The sequence below is a fragment of the Colletotrichum paranaense genome (assembly GCF_030867605.1).
Source record: "Colletotrichum paranaense strain IMI 384185 chromosome Unknown Scaffold_9.1, whole genome shotgun sequence".
NCBI classification, from domain to species: domain Eukaryota; kingdom Fungi; phylum Ascomycota; class Sordariomycetes; order Glomerellales; family Glomerellaceae; genus Colletotrichum; species Colletotrichum paranaense.
This window is the reverse complement of record NW_026848967.1, coordinates 366321-385363: the sequence shown is the minus strand read 5'-3', so window position 1 is coordinate 385363 and position 19043 is coordinate 366321. Positions and strand designations below refer to the sequence as shown.

The 19043-nt window shown below is 52.4% G+C and overlaps 7 protein-coding genes across 7 annotated transcripts; 5 read left to right on the top strand and 2 right to left on the bottom strand.

Annotated features, from left to right (window-relative positions):
- Positions 1-609: 609 nt before the first annotated feature.
- On the top strand, positions 610-2250 carry CPAR01_10878 (citrate synthase; the record flags this gene model as incomplete). The annotated part of the gene is made up of 1 exon (XM_060495138.1): positions 610-2250. The coding sequence occupies one exon, from the start codon at positions 610-612 to the stop codon at positions 2248-2250; it is 1641 nt and encodes a 546-aa protein (XP_060345486.1).
- A 411-nt stretch (positions 2251-2661) lies between these two features.
- Positions 2662-4254, top strand: CPAR01_10877 (uncharacterized protein; the record flags this gene model as incomplete). The annotated part of the gene is made up of 3 exons (XM_060495137.1): positions 2662-3073; positions 3127-3550; positions 3597-4254. The coding sequence occupies 3 exons, from the start codon at positions 2662-2664 to the stop codon at positions 4252-4254; spliced, it is 1494 nt and encodes a 497-aa protein (XP_060345485.1).
- Positions 4255-4855: 601 nt separating this feature from the next.
- Positions 4856-6887, top strand: CPAR01_10876 (spt3; the record flags this gene model as incomplete). The annotated part of the gene is made up of 3 exons (XM_060495136.1): positions 4856-4906; positions 5186-5821; positions 5871-6887. The coding sequence occupies 3 exons, from the start codon at positions 4856-4858 to the stop codon at positions 6885-6887; spliced, it is 1704 nt and encodes a 567-aa protein (XP_060345484.1).
- Positions 6888-7452: 565 nt separating this feature from the next.
- CPAR01_10875 (uncharacterized protein) lies at positions 7453-8431 on the top strand (the record flags this gene model as incomplete). The annotated part of the gene is made up of 2 exons (XM_060495135.1): positions 7453-7476; positions 7559-8431. 2 exons carry the CDS (start codon positions 7453-7455, stop codon positions 8429-8431), a joined length of 897 nt encoding a protein of 298 aa, XP_060345483.1.
- A 920-nt stretch (positions 8432-9351) lies between these two features.
- On the top strand, positions 9352-11550 carry CPAR01_10874 (uncharacterized protein; the record flags this gene model as incomplete). Its single annotated transcript, XM_060495134.1, has 2 exons — positions 9352-9982; positions 10046-11550. 2 exons carry the CDS (start codon positions 9352-9354, stop codon positions 11548-11550), a joined length of 2136 nt encoding a protein of 711 aa, XP_060345482.1.
- An 888-nt stretch (positions 11551-12438) lies between these two features.
- Positions 12439-13029, bottom strand: CPAR01_10873 (AP-2 complex subunit sigma; the record flags this gene model as incomplete). The annotated part of the gene is made up of 3 exons (XM_060495133.1): positions 12439-12768; positions 12848-12917; positions 12998-13029. 3 exons carry the CDS (start codon positions 13027-13029, stop codon positions 12439-12441), a joined length of 432 nt encoding a protein of 143 aa, XP_060345481.1.
- Positions 13030-14686: 1657 nt separating this feature from the next.
- Positions 14687-18426, bottom strand: CPAR01_10872 (PCI domain-containing protein; the record flags this gene model as incomplete). Its single annotated transcript, XM_060495132.1, has 6 exons — positions 14687-15652; positions 15712-16015; positions 16121-16699; positions 17035-17222; positions 17282-18226; positions 18268-18426. 6 exons carry the CDS (start codon positions 18424-18426, stop codon positions 14687-14689), a joined length of 3141 nt encoding a protein of 1046 aa, XP_060345480.1.
- Between the last annotated feature and the right edge of the window lie 617 nt (positions 18427-19043).

The following is a 19043-nucleotide window of genomic DNA, read 5'->3' as shown; positions in this document are numbered from 1 at the left end:
ACTCTTGACGAGGCTCCTCTTCGATGACTCGGAGCTGTAGACACTGCCTAGACGGACATTGTGTTGATGAAATGTAAGCCTTACGTTGGCAGCTGAGCAACTCTGGGCTTAAGTGGCCATGCTCACGATAACTGTCACTGGGGTCGACGGATTTCATGGCCCCCAGATTGTTCCACTTCACCATATACGCTCAGCCCAGAGGGTCAGCACCTCAACATCACGCGATTGCGATAACAAGCGTTTCCGCAATCACGCTGAGAGCTTCCGGCTTCGGCGTGAAGACCTCGATGACCGGGCGAGATGGAGCCCCCATTGGGGTCTATTGCTGCCTTCTGTAATTCTCGGAGTGCAAGATGTTTCCTATTGCGGCTTCGTTTCTAGTTGCTCGGGCGAAAGAAATGATTCACTGGCTTTGACACATTGTGCTAGAGTCTTGGATGTTTTCCAGTGTCAGCTGTATCCCTTGTCGCCCAGTCTTAAAGTGATACGATCTGGTGATACGCGGGATGAGGTTTCTGGATATTTAAGAGCGATGGAGGTGCTCGTCTGAAGTTGGAAATAGAGAGAAGAAGTATCTTCATTAGCCATATTTCAACAAACTTCAACACCATGGACACCAATTACACTACTCAGGCAGTTGTCCAATCTAAAGACAACTCAATGAATACCGCAAAAGACTTCCGGAAGTCAGTCAAACGAATTTCAACTCAAGAGAGCCTTACTATCAAGAAAATCCTCAAGAGTGATGAGGCTCAGAAGCTTCATCCAGGATACCTGCGTTTAAGAAACTCATTCTGGAGCACGGCTTACAATATCGGTGCCGCTACCGCTTCCTATGTAACTCAGCCTTTCAGCAAACTCGGTCAGACATTGATGCTGCCAACACAGCTTGCGCGCAGCCTACTCTTCGGGACTAAGGCCGACCCATCCAGTGGGACTTTGACAGTTTGCGACAATCGCACCCAGCGGCGGTACGAAATCCCAATCAACCGAAACGCAATCAAAGCACTCGAACTTCAAAAGATCATTTCCGTCCAGGCTGATGCCAACTCCGTCAGTTATTGCGGTTTGAAAATCCTGGATCCTGGGTACCTGAATACCGCCTGCGTCGAGTCGAACATTACCTATATCGATGGCGGACATGGATCTATCCATTACCGCGGCTACTCGATTGAATGCCTTTTTGAGAACCACGACTATGAGGAGGTTGTCTTTCTCTTGATCTGGGGTCATCTCCCCGACGCGAATGAGAAGAATACCTTCCGGCGTAAAATTGCTGCCGGCTGCATCCCCCCTCCTCACGTTGTTGAAGTCATTGAGTCTTTTCCTCGAGATTCCTTGACGAGCACAATGATCTTTGCTGGCATGGCCGCCTATGCTAGCCATGACGAAGGTGCCATTGCCACACTCCAGTCCGGACGACCAGCGTTCATGGGCCAGGCTGACAAGGTCGATGAAGCTCTCATCGGCTGCATCTCTGCTCTCGCCACTGTTGTCGCCCTTGTATACTGCCGCAAGCGCAATAAGACCTTCACCCCTGCCGATCCCGAAGAGTCTTTCATCGCCAACATGTTGCGCATGATGGGCTTCCATGAAGACAAACACAGTAACAAGCCTAATCAGGAGATTGTCAAATGCTTCGAGAAGCTCTGGATCCTCTACGCTGACCATGAAATGACCAACTCGACCGCCGCTTTCTTACACGCTGCCTCGACCCTGACAGATCCCCTTGCGTGCTGTATCTCTGGTCTTGTGTCCGGGTATGGCCCGCTTCACGGAGGCGCCATCGAACTAGCCTACAAGGCCTTTGAGGATCTCAAGACCCCGGAAAACGTGTCGTTGCTGATAGCGGACGTCAAGGCCAAGAAGCAGCGTCTCTTCGGGTACGGCCACCGCATCTACAAGGCCGTGGACCCCCGAGCCAAGTTCATCCGCGCCATGATCGACCAGTACAAGGACAGAGTGGAGTCGAATCCTTTGCTTTCCATCGCGATGGAGATTGACCGCGTCGCCAATGCCGACAAGTACTTTACGAGCCGTAACTTGAAGGCTAATGCAGACCTTTACGGGTGTTTCCTGTACACTGCCTTTGGCTTCGAAACCGACATCATCGTGGCCATGGCAAGCTTGTCACGCATGCCTGGGGTGTTGGCGCACTGGCGTGAGGCGATGCTCGAAAAGGGTCCCATGTTATGGAGACCGCAGCAGGTCTTTACCGGTCCGCCACCTAGAGAAGGCAATTCGAACTAGTGTGGAAGAATGTCTAATTTCAGGGAGGACTGGAGGTTGGCCGGGTCATCTTCTTCTTCTAGTCTCACGCAGCGATCTTCGAGGCGACGACGAATGGGAAAGATGCCGGAGGCCTTAGGGCTGCAGGAGACATGGGCGAAGTACCCGGCGAGGATAAGACGCTTGCCCGAACCGGACAACAATGTGGTCAGATGGGGTGGGGTCTTAACTCCGGAGCTCCTCCGTGTGATGGTACCAAATGGGGCGGCTTGTGTGGTCACGGCCTTCTGCTTTCAAAGCGTTTCCTTCATTCATCTTATACTCATGTTGTTTATCATTTGTCATAGCTCGAATCGACTCATTTAGTTGCTTAGAACATTATTGCAATCATACTTTCCAGAAGCTGCAGTTCCATACATCTTCACTACCGCAATGCCGGCTGACTTCGCGTTCGTGACTGTCGGCAGTTCGGGACGGACACAGCCCACAGACCGATCAGTAATTCGTAGTCGATGTATGATCGGTAAGAATCGACAAGAAGGCTCGCGACGATCCAAACAAGCTGCTCGTAAAGTGCAGAGGGCAGCCGCTCAAACTGCGAGCGAGAATGCCGGGCTCCAGTCGCTTCATCATTCGGCTTCCCCTATCAAGCCTTGGCCTTGCACCGCGTATAATGAGAAGCAGCAAGCTGAAGAACATTCTCAGGCTCCGAGCACAGGAGAGGTCGCTCAAGATGATACCTCGGCTTTGATGCCTCCGGTCCCTCATCCGCCACCCAGCGACATGTCTCTGATTCGCTTCGCAGAAGAGTTGGAAAGGCCATCTCAGGAAATACTCTTCAGATGTAAGACATGCCCCTTGGATGCCGCAAATCTCACTTCATCTGACTGGGGTCAGTGGTCAACTTCAATGCTCTTAAGGGCACCTTCTATCCCATTGAGCACTGCGTCGACCTCCCTCGCAGCGCGAATTCTGAAGCACTCTCATTTTCTTGGATTCTCCAGGACAAAATCTTCCTACACAGCGCCTTATTCTACTCATCCGCCGTACATGAACATGTCCAGCGCCGTCAGCCAGGAAGAACGACACAATTTCATCTCAGACGCACAATCAAACTCCTCAATGAGGCGCTTTCTCAGCCAGACTCACATCGTAACGAGGCAATCTTCCACGTCATACTCACTCTAGCCTTAATGGCAGGTCTTTGGGGTGACTTCAGCACCACAGCCGTACACCTATCAGGCTTACGGCAGATCGTGCGACTTCGTGGAGGGCTCAAGTATCTTCGAAGTCATCCGAAGCTACATTTTAAGCTCGATCGGTGAGTGCATGTCATCTGCAAATTTGGGTCGGCTCTGACAACACAGCCTGGCTCTCTCATGGTCTCTTGGCACGGGGGGTACGCCTTGTTTCTTCACTGCCCCTATCAGCTGGAAGTCATACTTTGATGCGCAGTCGGGGACCCCAACTTGCGAGGCTGGGCCCTTCTCTTGCAATGTTGTGAGTGACTGGAGGCTGGCTGTGGTATGGCAAGACCTCAGACACTTGGTGAATCTGATCAACGATCACCTCGCCTGGAATTCGCTGCTTGACGGCTCGCTTTTCCAAGACTCCTTGGGATCGATCCAAATACGACTCGTAAATCTGCAGAACGAAATCGATGACCGTTCAGATGAATGCCTTCGGCTTGGGATGTTGGCCTTTCTGTCAACCACATTGCAAATCCCAGGCGGCAAGTTTCCTTATAACTATCTCACTGAGAGTCTCAGAAACTTATGCGATACTACCGCCAATAAAACAATCGGAGATGAGAACATCCTGTTCTGGCTTTTGATGGTGTGCGCGATCTCAGTCTTCGAGGCCGAGGAGGCTTGGCTGCGGCCTCTGTGGTTGAAATTAGGAGTAGAGCGCTTGTCGTGGGAAAGCGCACGATCTCGGTTGCAGGGCGTCATGTGGATAGACAGATTACAGGGAGAACTCGGCAGCAAAATTTGGGCGAAGCTTGCTTTGATAGAATGGGTGTGAAATATCCTCAATGTTGGTCTGGATGTTGCAGCACCATCATGTTGATTGCTTGGGGCCATTGTTTGGAATTAGTACCTTACCTTACGTAATGGCTGAACGAAACGCAACTCGCTGTTCGGGTGTTATCTTTTCCGATGGGATTCCAGCGGAAAGGAACCTAAGGTAGAAGGCACCTCGGAACCTCTGGCCCCTGCTTGCATTGGACAGTAGTAAGGTAGGCTGGTCAGTGCACCCAACACGCCCAACTGGTGTCGCTGAGCCGGACCGCGACCAAGACACCTCCAGCCTTCGCTCTCCGACTACCCTTCTTACCGAATTTCATCGACAGTCCATAGGTCTCTTTCAACCAAGTAATGGAATTCTGGTATTCATACGGACTTTAATAGAAAGCAGCAATTACAGCCTTCGCACAGGAGTTATCTCTAGCCTTGATCTACTTCGCTCGGCAACAGTGCGATCATCGGGATTTCTCTCCGGGGTATCTCAGCCTCCCATACCCGCATCAGCTTCCATCCTGTACCTTATTCAAAAGAACACATAACATTCGGTTCATTCAAGCTATTCACATTAATCTTGAGGCTCGCCTTTGAACACCGGCAAGATGGCTTCAAAGGATGACAAGGCGTTCAAGTATCGCCAGGAGATCAGCCAGGTGAGTGAAGATACTGTGGATTTTGTTTCTTTTGATCTCGTCCTGCTTTGCCATTCTGGAGGAGCCACAGGCACACGGCAGCTAGCGACCTCAAAACTGGAAGCCCAGTGGAGGGAAACAAGGATTTGACACCTGCCTCCTGGAGTTGACCACAGCCCGTCTCGACACGCGAACCCTCACGCTTGGATGCTCGACTGGCCTTTACGACAGCCTCTGCTCTTTCCAAATATGAGCGCCTCCTATCTTCACGAAGTGGTACCTGCCATCCACCATACTTAGCGTATGGCTAGATGCCATCTTCACCTCCATCACTGGTATCAAAAAAGCTACTTCGAAAACACTCTACTCGGCCCAAGAGAGACATCTACGCCAATGAGGAGCAGGGAGGAGCAATCGTTTGTGAGATGGAGATATCACTTCGATCGAGATGGAGGCGGCTGCCTCATGAGCCAACTCGTCGGATGCCTTGAAATGACTCTCGGCATCTTTGAACAATGCACCAAACCGCTGGCCGATGATAGCAGCGCCGAGTCTGAGACTATTACGAAGAAACCGAAATACCCCAGGCGCTCTAGAGCAAAGGCGGCGGTCGCTGTGCGTGTCCAGCGCCAGAGCATGGAGCTGTTTCAATCCGCCTTCGACCAAGTTCGTGGCATCGTGGTCAACTCCGGCTTTAAGTCCATCCTTGATCTCCCGTATGGAGAAGAGAAGAAGCAAAGGGTCACGCGTCCAGCGCCAAACAAGCCTGCTTTCGTTTTGCCTCAGCGTTTGAATAACCAGGGGCCGTATGGCTGGTCAGACCGTCTTACTAATGTTGCGCGCAAGATGATGTACGTATCTGGCGAGACCGCCGAACCGTCGATTGAGACGACTAGCATGATTGAGGACATTGTGCGCCAGCAAGTTATTGAGCTGGTAAGTTGTGCAAGCGTCATACGTCTCTACATTGCTCATAAATCGCTAGCTTCGAAACTGCACTGAGCTTGCGGCTCGCCGCGGCGCCCGAGCCATCACGATTAATGACCTGATCTTCCAAATCCGCCACGATCAAGCTAAAGTTTCTCGTCTGCGTACGTTCCTCTCATGGAAAGATGTCCGGAAGAACGTCAAGGATTCCGACGACAAGGGAGGTGAAGCGGACCTGGGAGCTGGTGAAGATCCCAGCGGTGGCGTGGTCCCTGGTGGCCCGGTCGACGACGCTACTAAGAAGAACAAAAAGGCCAAGGTCGGCCTGCCCTGGGAACCGTCCTCATTCTACAGCCAGGAAGTCCCTGAGCGTGACGACGAGGAGGATGAAGAAGAGGAGGAGATGAACTTCATTACCCTTCAACGTCTTCGCAAGGCCGACGAGCGCACAAAAGCCATGACGAAGGAGGAGTATGTGACATGGTCCGAATACCGTCAAGCTTCGTTCACGTACCGCAAGGGCAAAAGATTTCGAGAATGGGCTGGATTTGGTATTGTCACAGACAGCAAACCTTCTGACGATATCGTTGATATCTTGGGTTTCTTGACCTTCGAGATGGTCCAGACCCTGACTGAGCACGCGCTCAAGGTCAAGGAGCAAGAGGATCTATTCAAGGCACAGAGCGGCGGTGAAAATGCAGGATCAAAGAAGCGCAAGGTGGCCACCGGCCTGTTCGACCCGCCGAGCGAGGGAAGAAGTCCCATTGAGCCTCGTCACGTTCAGGAAGCCTTCAGGCGCCTTCAGCAGCGACCCAAGAAAACTCGAGCCATGCTCAACGGAACCAGGCTTCCACAGCATACCGCGCTCAATATTGTACGTTTGCTCTCAATTAAGCAGAGTAACGCTAATCTTCTTCTAGTTCTGAAACACTTTCCTCGATCGCATGCCGGCTGCTGGTTCCATGTCTTCTTTCAACGGTTGTGTCGACTTCACCCTAACTTCTCCTTAGGAACAATGCAACGATACCCACGGGTGGACAGGTGGACTTGGCGTTCTGTTTTCCCGTTATTTTGATATTTCTTGTTGGCGTTACAGGCAAGGTTTACGTCAGATGATTAGTCACCTTGATAGCTCGACGAAGACACCCATTTGACGAGTGCAGTTCTTCTCCCGCTCAGCAACTGCTCTGTGACCTGTGGCCTTGGCAAGAAATCGCGATCACATTTTCCATGAACTGTTCACAGCGAGAAATTGGACCTAGTTTGATGAGATACAAAAGTGGCGAGGACTGGTTTGTACGTCAGGTGTAAGTTACCTTACGCAGTGACTCTGGGCCTAGGTATATATGGCCCTTACTACGGAGTAGATCCACCCGCTTTCGAACACCCCCTGGTCCCTCCCACTTGGGCACGAACAAGTACCCCGCAGTGAGGCGCAAGCTCCAGCCATCCCACCAACCTGTGCCGATTAGATAAGGCAGACTGACCCCTTCCGGACTTGCCCACTCTCCTGCTTCAATTCTGTTGCCTTGTGTCTTGTTACTCTAGTTAACTCTCCATATTTGAGGTGGAATCTGTCCCATTTGACTCGAGCCTTGTGGCATTTCCCTCTCTCAAATCTCAACAGAAAATTCACCAAGATGCCTCCTCAGCCATCAGTCGTTGTGAGTCGCGCATCCTTGACATGCCCCGCTGACACTTATGACGACATGGCTTTGCTAACCGCGCCATTCCCATCTCCAATAGACGAAGCTCAAGGTCCAGCTCAAGCTGGCCATCGCACGGCTACGCATGGTCCAGCAGCGCGATGACTCCATGGGCAAGACACAAAGACGCGCGATGGCGCAGCTCCTCGAGGTGGGCAAAATCGACTCTGCGCGCATTCGCGTCGAGAATATCATCCGATCCGACATCACGACCGAGCTACACGAGATACTAGAGCTGTACTGCGAACTACTGATCGCCCGCGCGGGGCTACTCGAGGGTTCAGTCTGTGATCCGGGACTGGAGGAGGCGGTCAAAAGCATCATCTACGCCGCGCCGAAGACGGAGATCAAGGAGCTGCAGGTGGTGCGAACGCTATTGGCGGAGAAGTACGGCAAGGAGTTTGTTCTTGCGGCGATGGATAACTCAGATGGCAAGGTGTCGGACAAGGTTGTCAAGAAGCTGAGCGTCACACCGCCGCGGGAAGAGCTCGTACAAGGGTACTTGGAGGAAATTGCCAAGGCGTACAATGTGGACTGGCCGAAGCGACCTCTGGCAGACGAGCCGCCGGATCTTCTGGACGATGACGACGACGATAGCCCAAGTGGTGGGATTGGCGTGAGAATACCGGAGGGTCCGTTGGGAAACAGCTCCAAAGTGGCCAAGGAACAGGAGGAGCTAAGCAAGGCGACACCGCCGAGGACGATTGGAGGTCCCAGTAGCCCTTTGACTGTCACACCGCCGAGGATGACAACAGATAACGTCCATCCCAAAGTTACGCTCAACTCACTGGAGCTGAAGCCTAACAAAAAGATGGACGCAGCGGCGCAGAAGAAGCCAGCTGGAAAGGGGCCAGGAGGCAACGTACCCGACATTACGGAGCTGGAGAGGAGATTTCAAGCTTTGAAGCGATGAGCCTGATGCGTCTCATATTTTGGCCAAGGATCAGGTATCGGGGTTAATTTGATGCGAGAACATTTGGAGGGTATTTGAGGGCTTGTATGCTTCTTGTTCAAAGGTCTAGGCATGGCGCGGAATGAATTCATATTGCAGGCGTTCTGCATTGGCATAATCTTTATCCCTCGATAGAATGAGGTTTGTTTTGCGACGTGTTGTAAGTCTAAGTGCAGGTCCCGTCATCATCGCTCCTGAGGTACATCCAATGAATGGGCAACGGCAGTCTACCGATTTTGATGTTGATACATACGGTAGGCAAGCAACAAGAGGGGATCGTGTCCCGAAGAAGAGCTTCCAGCATCTACTTAAACGGTTCATGTAGGGGGGAAAGGAGCGTAGCAATTACCTCGCCAGGGTCAAGAACGAATTTGAAGGAAGGCGGTCTTGACTGTACCTAGACAGTCCATCAAATTGGAGAAGGCTCGATCCGTGTCCTTGGAGGCCTTCTTCACTGAGCATATCTGCCTTGTCTACTAACCCCTATCCTGTCATTATCTCGTACCGGGGCCTGCTCCGAACGAGCCTTCCGTTCACAACAACTAATGGATTCAGTCATCGACCACCCCTAAGTCCACTATATTGACGATATTCTCAACACATTTCAGAGCAATGCGGCTCCCGAATGAGCTTTTTTTCCCCAATCTCATCACGGTCTTTTGCTACTCCGTTCAAAGTCCACTTCTTCCACAGCAGGCCTTGCTCTGTGCACTGCTTTCCGACCTAGTCTTTTTCCATATCCAGTCAATTTTTAGCTTCGGAAGGAGCCACGAGAATCCCAAGAGGAGCAAGGAACTTCGCAGCAACCCCACCTCTGAAAGGCCAAATTTCTATCTCGACCTTTGGCCAAGAATTTCCCAACACTTCCACAGCGGACAAAGATGACGAATCTAAAGCTCCTCATCTTTGGGATGCACCCTCGAGAGTTCTACAGCCTGAACCAGAGAGATATCGAGTGGGAATTGACTCACCGACACTCAAAGGACATTGATGACGAGACACTTCTGGAACTTTACACGAAGTGGCTTGCCAGGCAGACTCCTTTTCTGGGCCTTACAGATCACACAGCCTCTTCCAGGGTCATTCGAGATGCCTGCGACTACCTCAGCTCTAGGAAGTACGAAAAGCATCTTGTGCTCAGCGCCTTCAACCAGCACAAAAAAGACTTCCTCAGAGACCGACCTCAGGATAAGCGGACCTTCAACCTTGCCAGACGGGACATCGAAATCAACTACAAATTGCGTGGTGTCCACCACAAGGTGAAGAAGTCATCTGCCACAAAAGAGGCAGCCTTGGCCGCGCGCCTGCCATATACATCCCTACCTGCTGGACTTTACACCCAAGCGAGCGAGCCAGTCCCCGAAGTTCGGAAATCGGGAAACATACGCCCTGACGCTGAAGATTCCCGTCCCAGTCGTCGGCGGAAGCTCATTGACCGATCGCCTGAGACTTTGTCTTTGAACCAGCAGAAGCCTCATGCTGGCTACGTATGCAATCGCTGCGGAATATCAGGTAGCTGACAATGAAGCCAAGAAGAATGTCGTCGGAAAACTAACGAGGGACTTGCCAATACAGGTCACTTCATTCAGCACTGCCCCTCGACCAAGCCTCTTCTTCATAAGAAGTACGTCTGCCACATCTGCGGAGAGTGTAGAGATCACCTTATCCAAGATTGTCCTCAGAAGAGGGCCAACACTTCCACTGCTTCCCTCCGACAACGGTCTCGGAACACGGCGATATCGAGCGAAGACCTGAGACAGAGCTCATCGAGAAAGCGCAGTCACTCCAGATCTGTCAGCCAAAGTTCCAGCATCAATGGACGCTATATGAATGAGGAGCGAGCCCGACTTTTGCAATCTAGCCCTGACAGCGACCAAGACGAATCACCGAACTTCCAAGAATTCAGTGTAGGTCCTCGTCAGTCTGGAAGCAACTCTCAACCACTCGGACATCGACTTCGTTCGGACTTTTATCGCCCTATCGACTTGAACCTTGCGGATGATAGTAACCGTCCCGAGAGACCACGTCAACGCGTTGACACTTATCGCCCCAACGACACTCGTCAATTCCTCGATACGTACCGTCCTGATCCTTCCAGCCGTCTTGACGATACGTTCCGCTCTGATGAGCATTCTCATCTCAATCTTGCCTATCGTCCTAAGGAATCGGAGAGAACTGGTGCCTTGGGCCTGAAAAAAGCCATAGAGCAGAGTCTAGATAGAGAATTTGACGAGGAAGAGGCGAAGCTTCGATCCCGCCTGACCAAACGGCACACTGACGGCAGACTCTCTCCTTGGGACGATATCGAACGACCGGCGAAGAGACAGCGGCACGAACACCCCTTTGCTGGCGGTCTCCCTTGGGACGACGTTGAGATGCCTCCCAAAGAGAAACACCAATCTGCTCTCGTGGGCCAAACTATGCAGAGCCTTGGAACTGCCAAGAAAGACTTGGACGTCGGCACAGAAACGAAGCCAGCTGGCGCATCCGAGAGTATTCCCATGGACAAAGGCGGAGCTTTAGACTCAGCCGAAGATATGGAGCCTGGAAGAGTAACTGACTCGCTGTGGAAGCAAGCAAGCATGGAGTCGGACGAATTTTTCGCGGCGTTGGGAAGAGAGCTTTTCTTCCGAGCGCAGCCAGGTGCCTTCGAGATCATGCCTATCACTCAGTCGAACGATGGAAGTATGGTCATGCAGTCCGCTTCTCCGCCGTCTGCGACTTTCCAGGAAGAAAGTATCATGCCCAGAAACCTCGATTCTGATGATTACTACAATGGCAACACCGACAACGACGATGCTTCCATGGAAGATGCCCCTGACGAGATGGGTCAGGCTCCAAGCACCCCCATCGAGGTGAACCATGGCTCATCTCATGCGGAGGAGGTTATTATCCCTTTACAAACCTTGAAGCCTCTTCATAGAGGTTCTCCGTACGATCCTCACGTCTTGGCTCTGTTCCGAAGCAGGCGGCACGAGAACGTTTACGTCAATATTGCTCGCCGACGCACCGCTATTGAGATTGATGAGGCTTGGGAGCCGGAGGAGGAACACTCGGCCACCTCGAAAATAGATGAGTAGCCTTGCATTCGATGGCTGCTCAGCTGGTTCCAGTTCGTCCCGGTCTGGCTATTATCGGCCAGATACTTCGATTCTGAACCCGGCACCAATTTGCGTACCTTTAACATTCTTATCTGTTTTTCGTCGACTTTGGAGCTGCGGATCTACCATTTGCCAAGACACCTTGGCTCATGATAAGAAGCCAGCTCTTCCACCTCTTTACCATTCGCGAGGTCAGCTCGTGTTTTCCGAGCTCGGCCGTCGGCTTTTTCTTCTTTTCTTTCCCATGCGTCTGGATTGCGTTCCATAACTTGGGCAAAAGTTTGCCTCTGAAGCCTCGCCCGAGTTATGTTTCCTCGGGACTGGGGACCAGAGGGCTTTTCTTTGGGCCTTTGGGTGGTTCCGTGGTATTTTACATTTGGGCGTTCGGATGGATGTGCAACCAGGCCACATTTGCCGACGGGGTTATCTATCTAAGGTGCCGAAGGTGTATCTAGGATGCTCCCAAGCATCTAGTCACATCATCTCCTCCAAGATTTGCCCAGCAGGGTTCTTCAAGGACAGCTGGGTCGAGATTCGTGAGAGAGAAGATGATGCACCGTTTTGATGATTTCAGTAGGGGAGGTTGTCCCTGAAATTCCTTACATAGTATTTATTCCCACGAAATCAAAAGTTTGCCAATTGACATTGCAGCCAGTCGCGTAGGTATCGCTCTTGACGAAACTCCAGACTCCGGCCAACCCATACGCCCATATATGACAGTGCAGAAGTCCGCCAGTCTCCAAATGTGATTAAGCCTCAGACTGAGAGTAGCGTGACCCAATCCAGTCTTCTACAACACCGTACCGTGCCGGCAATCCCACCTCCCCTCCCTTCCCCAACAACACCAACACACAGCCAGACTTCCCTTTATTCCAATTTATCCAAGTGTTCTAACCTCGTCAACACGACCTGCTTGCTCGTCTCCTCGATCTCGCCGGCCAAGAACACCTCGTCGAGGATGGCGTAGACCTTGTAGAAGTTGAAGACGAGGTCGAGCTCGCAGACGTTGCCGAAGAAGGCGTCGAGGACCTCGACGAAGAAGTGGATGGCCTCGAGGAAGGCGAGCTCATTGTCGTTTGTGTCGACGCAGGCGCAGAAGAAGAGCCCTGCATAGCGGCGGTAGACGATCTTGTTGTTGCGGAACTCGACGAAGTTGGATTGGTATTTCTGGTCTCGGGGGGCGACGAGGCGGTGGACCTGTTTATGCGGGGGAAGGTTGTTAGGATATGTGTGATACGGAATGGTCGGTCTGATTGGGATTGGGCGGATGTCGTACCTCGCCCTTCATCTTGATCTTTTCATCGTCGCTGTAGGGTGCGTACCACTTCGCGAGACGGGTCTTGCCCCTGGATGGCGCGAAAGGGGGGAATATGTCAGCGAGAGACCCTTTTATTACACGTTCCGCATTGGAATTGACTGGACATACTGGCGATTCTGGATCAGGATGAATGAGAGCATTTTGGCGACGTCGGCGATATTCGCATGTCGGACTCGTGGATCACTTCAGATCCCCGCGCGCGTGCTTCAAGTTTCGAGAGGTTGAAGTCGGCGGCCACGGAGCTTCGGGTGTGGGTACGTACCGGGGGGTACGGGCGGGTGCTGACAGCTTTCAATCCATCAGCGGACAGTGGTTTCCCCTTCCCCTGAACGACCTAACGGGTCCGAGTGGGGACTGGGGCGTCGAGATGGGAAGGTGTGGCACGGGCAGTGTGGCACCGCGATGTGAGGACTACATCGCCCTCCTCCTCGCATTTTTGCTGCTCGAATGGCGAATTTACCACAACCTACCGTTAATAAGATAACTTATGGGGGAAAGGCGAAGATGTATCAGCTTTCAAAATCTGCAGTCTACGTCATTCTGAGTCTTTGGAAAAAGACGTTATTTGGGTAAAGTATCTGTTAACCTATCAAGGTCAGTTCTGCTCAGGGCGATGTAATCCTCACACCTTGCGTAGTCTATCTAGAGCAGGCAGGCAACTGAGGCCAAAAGTAAGGTTCCTTCCTAGCTAGTGCAACTTACTTTACCTTGATGGAAAGCCAAACGCAGTCTCTCTACCCGGCCTTGTGGACTTGAAGTGACAGAAACCTATATAAACCCCCTTTACCACGCCCATCTTTCAAATCTCTTTTTCTTTCCTTTCTTCTTCATCCGAGTGCAAGGGCATTTCGCGTATCCATGAGGATCAGTCCTAGATCACGTTTTTGATAGTTGAAAACTATCTTCATAGTTTGGCTTGTGTCCTAGTTGACCTAGGTCAGCTGGGGAATCTTTGGAACCTACCTTTCTCTATTGAGAATTTGCTTGCGGCCCCTTGTTTGGGTCGTGGTGAAGAAGGCTTTTTGTGTGTGGTGCTGGATTGATGGCTATCTACCTTGGACATAAAGTGCGGATGGCTTGGTCGCTTGTCGTTGGGTACCTTGGAACGGTGTTTTGTGATGCTGTCGGCGTCTGGTTGTGATTTCCAGATTGATGTGTCGTTGACCTTTAATCTCAACTACGCTGCAAGCATGTCTCTATCTTTCTATGATACCTTATAGATAAAATTTGAGAATAAAGACTGACCTAGATATCCGTAAACTGTGAGCATCGCAAGTGACATGTCCATTCTCTCATTGCAATTCATTCTTTCTATCGATTCAGAGTGAGCTGATCTGGGCATCGATACTCTTCGCCGTCCTTCTCGCCTGTCTGGTTGATGTTGTTGATATCGATCTTGGCCTGCCGCTCCCACCGCAGCCATTGATCAAGACCCCCCTCGACAATACGGGGGTAAAAGAAAGCTGTCGAATGTTGGCGACCATATCAATACTGAGACTCTATGCAGTGCTTGGCGTTAGTCCTCGCTCCTGTCCATTTGCATGAACATAGACCATCACTATCAGGATGTCATTTGCCGAACATTGCCCAGATAATCAGTTTCAGGAGTGTATTTGGAGAATATTAGTTGGAGCCATCAAACTTAGCATGGGAATGTCCAGTCGTGGATGCGAATAGGGTATCATTTCTGCTGTTCCATGGATCGGTGATCTCCTGCATCTATACAGAGAAGCCATGTTTCCCCAAAAGCGCTTTCAAGCTCGCTATTTGAGATAGCCCCGCAACGATTGCTTCATTTCAACCCTTCACCCACCCAGGCACAAAATTCAAATCCAGATCCTCCTCGTACTGCCTCTCCCGAATAGCCGTCCACGGCGTCGGCCACCCAGCCAATACGGGACTCTTCTTCGTGGCACCCATGACGGCGAACCTCCCCTGCGAGTGCGCAATGAAGCCGTGCATGAAGCCGAGCTGTATCAGCACCGAGACGTTCATCTCCACGTCGTCCATCTCCACGGGGGAGTTACCCCAGACCAGTCCCTCGTTGGGGCGCAGCTTCTTGGGCCCGCCAGGCGGCGGGACGAGCGTCGAGGCCGCGTCGTGGCTTACTGCTTTGAGGAAAGCGGGGGACGCTGTCGACGGTGCGAAGGAGGAGGGCGACTTGGAGGGGATGTAGCCTTCGAGGCGGTGTTGGAGGTACTGGGACGTCGCGTGGAGGTCCGCAAGGTCCATTGTTGCGGCGCGTCGGTTTGTGTTGGAGGGGTTTGCGTCGTCTTGGCCCGGAGCGTAGGTGAGGAGGAATGTTCTGCGGGAGAGGGAGCGCCAGAGTAGAGGTCTGAGGCGATGAGTGAGGACAAGGAGGAGGCCCTTATCAAAGAGATATTTCTCGTGCTGTGCCAGCGTCTGTTGGAAGAGGACAAAGTCTCCCTTGCGGATCGCTTGAATCAGTGGTTGGTAGACTGGTACGAGGGCTGATGCCTCAGGGCGAGAGAGCAGGAGCTGGGAGGGTAGACGGCCCAGCAAGAAATTGCAAGGGACGAGGTAGCTGAGGACCAGGGCGCGATGAGATGTGAGGGGTGGTGGGATCTGAAGGTAGGCCTCTTCGAGACAGAGCGCCGCGCGGAGGAAGTGACAGTTTGCGAGGTTGAAGCGGCCTAGGTAGTAGAGGAAGTTGACGCGCTGTGATGCCGGATAGAACGATAATGGCGGCGAGTTTGTGGAGATATTTGTGAATATTTGTTTCGCAAGATGCGTTCTCCGACACTGTAGGCATCCATCAGTTAACGCGCTCGGAGTTTTGGGAAAGGAAATTGAAGACACACGGCGAAGAGGAGCTTTAGCACTAGGTTGGCGAACATGTAAACGCCAACCTTCTTGCCTTCCGGCTTGCTGTACCGCGCGCTAGAACGGTCCGTAAGGCAAGTGGTGAAGATCTTTTGAATGATCTCAGCCGAGGATTCGGCAATGGACTTGCGGTCGTCGGCGTCGACGTTACGGATGTTGCGCGTAAGATCCGGACGCTTTGACAACATCATTGTCAGGCGCGACAGGGACTCGCAGAGGGAAATTGCCGTCTTTAGTAGCATACCTCCATAGGTAGGGTGGGCAAAGGCGGTACTACAGGAGCTGTGTGGGTGTTAGCCGATTGCTGCTTTGATTATGAAAGGCGCGGTTGAGGACCATGAGATCTGCTTCAACAGAGCTGATGAGGAGTTCTCATCGGTGACTTACTTTACCAGCCCACTGAGCAACGTGTGCGCACCCAAAAGGTCATCATAGTCGACGTCGCGCCAGAAGACCATGTAGTCCTTCATAAAAGTCACAAAGCCGGGCCACGGTGAGCCCTGGCCCTCGGGCACGTCGTCCTCTTCGGGGAGGCATTTCTCTATCGTGCTCTCGAGCGCTGTGCTGCTTGTCCCGTTGGAGCCATGCCGTGATGAGCGGAACTGCGTCCGCAGCTCATTGGCGAGGGCGTGATATTGTTGGTTTGCATTGGGCTCGACGAGGAGCCAATTCCGGAGCTCGTCGATGTTTTGAGCACGGACGAATGTGCGGATCTGGCTGAGGAACTGAATTAACAGGGACATCGTTAGCATGGAATTGAAAAGCGCCAAAATTGATGCCTCATTCGGGGAGCGAGGCGAGGCCGCGAATCGTGAAAGAAGAGGTGAGGAATCCTTGCGGGTTGTGGTGAAGGTGGAAGTCCAAGGTGAGAGAGCTCGAGCCAGACAAGGTGAAGTGAGTAGAGGTGGATTCTTCGGTGTACGGGGAACAAGGGTACGTGCTCGGTGAGTGGAGCCGTACATGGAGCTGGTCGGTCGTCACTTTTCCTGGGTAGCTTCAACATACTTTGTCAAGAGTAACATTTACGAATGATCTGCGTCAAGTTTTTAACATGATATATCGCATTTCCAAAAGCATCCGAGCACAGTCTGCTTTTCCATTTGAATTCCAATTTTTCACAATTTACGCCCTCTCATATAACGCGCCGAATCCGCTTTGATCATCCTAACCTGGGCGGTAGGTAGCTTCTAAGTCGCGCATGAAGCTAAGCATCTTGTGCATGCCACTTCCCTTTTTCACCCGGCCTAGACGCTGCCGGGAAGCCTACCCGCGACGATGGACACATGGCCAATTACACCGACTCGACACGCTGCACGACGATCGCCGTGGCCGCGCCGCCTCCGTTGCAGATGGCTGCAACACCATACTCGCCAGGCTTCAGCTGGTGCAGCAGAGTGACGATAATTCGTGATCCGGAGCTACCCAGGGCGTGGCCGAGGGAGATCGCTCCGCCGAGAGGGTTAACCCGAGCACCCTCCAATCCGAGAATCTACCCAATGGCTGTTAGTCACGTTTCATTGATTGACTGATTGTGGACGCTTATCATACCTTTTCGTTTGCCTTAATGACAGCGGCAAAAGCTTCGTTAAACTCCCATACGGCGACTTGGTCTTTGGTGATACCCGCTCTCTCAAGTGCGATGGGTACCGCCTTGGCTGGAGCGATGGGGAAGTCGATAGGATCAACCGCGGCGTCGGCCGAGCCGCAGATCTTTGCCAGCACTCGAGAACCGGAACCGTATTTTTGCGCAATCTCCTTGCTGCCCAAAACAAGTGCACTGGCACCGTCGTTCAACGTGGAGGAGTTGGCAGCAGTGACAGTGCCGGTGCCGTCGCGCACAAAGGCCGGTTTCAGGGTAGGCACCCTGTCGAACTTGACGTCGAGGTATCCCTCATCAGACTCAATAACTGTGTCGCCCTTCCTTCCGCGAACAGTAACAGGAGCGATCTCCTCGGCAAAGGCGTTGGCTTTCCACGCAGCCTGAGCGCGCTTGTAGGACTCGATAGCGTACTCGTCTTGCATCTCGCGAGAAATCTCGTACTTCTTAGCCGTGTTCTCGGCGCAGTTGCCCATGTGGAATTTGTCGTAGACGTCAGTCAACCCGTCCTTGATCAGGCCGTCCTCCATCTGGACATGCCCGAATGGCGGCAGGCTAGAAGCGCGGGGCACGTAATAAGGCACCCTCGTCATGTTCTCCATGCCACCAGCAACCTGCGCCTCCGACAGACCGAGCTGGATGTTTTGTGCGGCAAAAACAACGGCTTTCATGCCGGATGCGCAGACCTTGTTGATGGTGATCGCTTCCACACTAGACGGGAGACCGGCAAAGATCAGAGCCTGGCGAGCCGGCGCCTGCCCAACGGATCCTTGTAGGACATTACCCATGTACACGTCGGTGATCTTGTCGACGGGGACTTTGGACTTTTCGATTGCGGACTTGATGGCGACGGCGCCCAGCTGCGGCGCAGTTACACTCGTGAATGAGCCATTGAACTGTCGGCCGTGTTAGTTATGAAAGCTTTGCAGAAGCTTACTGAACCGTTTGTTTTTGCCTTTGCTGTCGGTGTTCTCGAGGCACTAATAATGTATGCGTCCCGAATCTCTTGCCGAAGCGCAGCTCGCGTGGAGAACTGACGGGAAGCCGCTTGCCTAGCCAATTGGCTAGGAAGCCTCGATGATTGTCTGATAAACATGGTGGAATATACAAATGGTATCCGATATTTCGCAGCAAAATAGCACAAAGTGATGGCGACTTGAGACGATCTTGCAGAGGGAAAAGGGAGCAAGAAGAAAAAGATAGGAAGGTGGCTTGACAGTTTACTTCGAGAGGGATGAAGCGAGCATGTGGAAGGCGCGGGATGACAATACCCCAGGTTCTGCGGTCTTCCTCGGCTTAAGAGGGGGGTGCCTGAGAGGTACAAGGGCGGGGCCGAGCTTCTGAGTGAGGAGTGAGGTCACTTCCCAAGTTTCCCCCAGGTCCTTGGGGGAACCGATCCCCCACCCCGGACCGTGGAAGTAGGGCCAATTCCGCTCGGAAAGCTCGTCGGGCCAAAGGGGTGGAACCGGTTCCGGCTGCTGCTGCACCGATGCCACTCTTTGCCTGCATTTTGGATGTCATTTTCCCCCGGAATTTCGCGGCATACGGATGATCACCGTTATGGCAGCAGTCCTGCAGCGCAACCATAAATATTGAACAAGCCCACCTTCAAACAAGGTCTTAGTCTGCGCATGCGGAAGAAAAGCTACACCCCGCCAGTATGCGAGTTGATGTATTTGAGTATCTTTCTATATGCTGCCTCTTAAGGTAAGT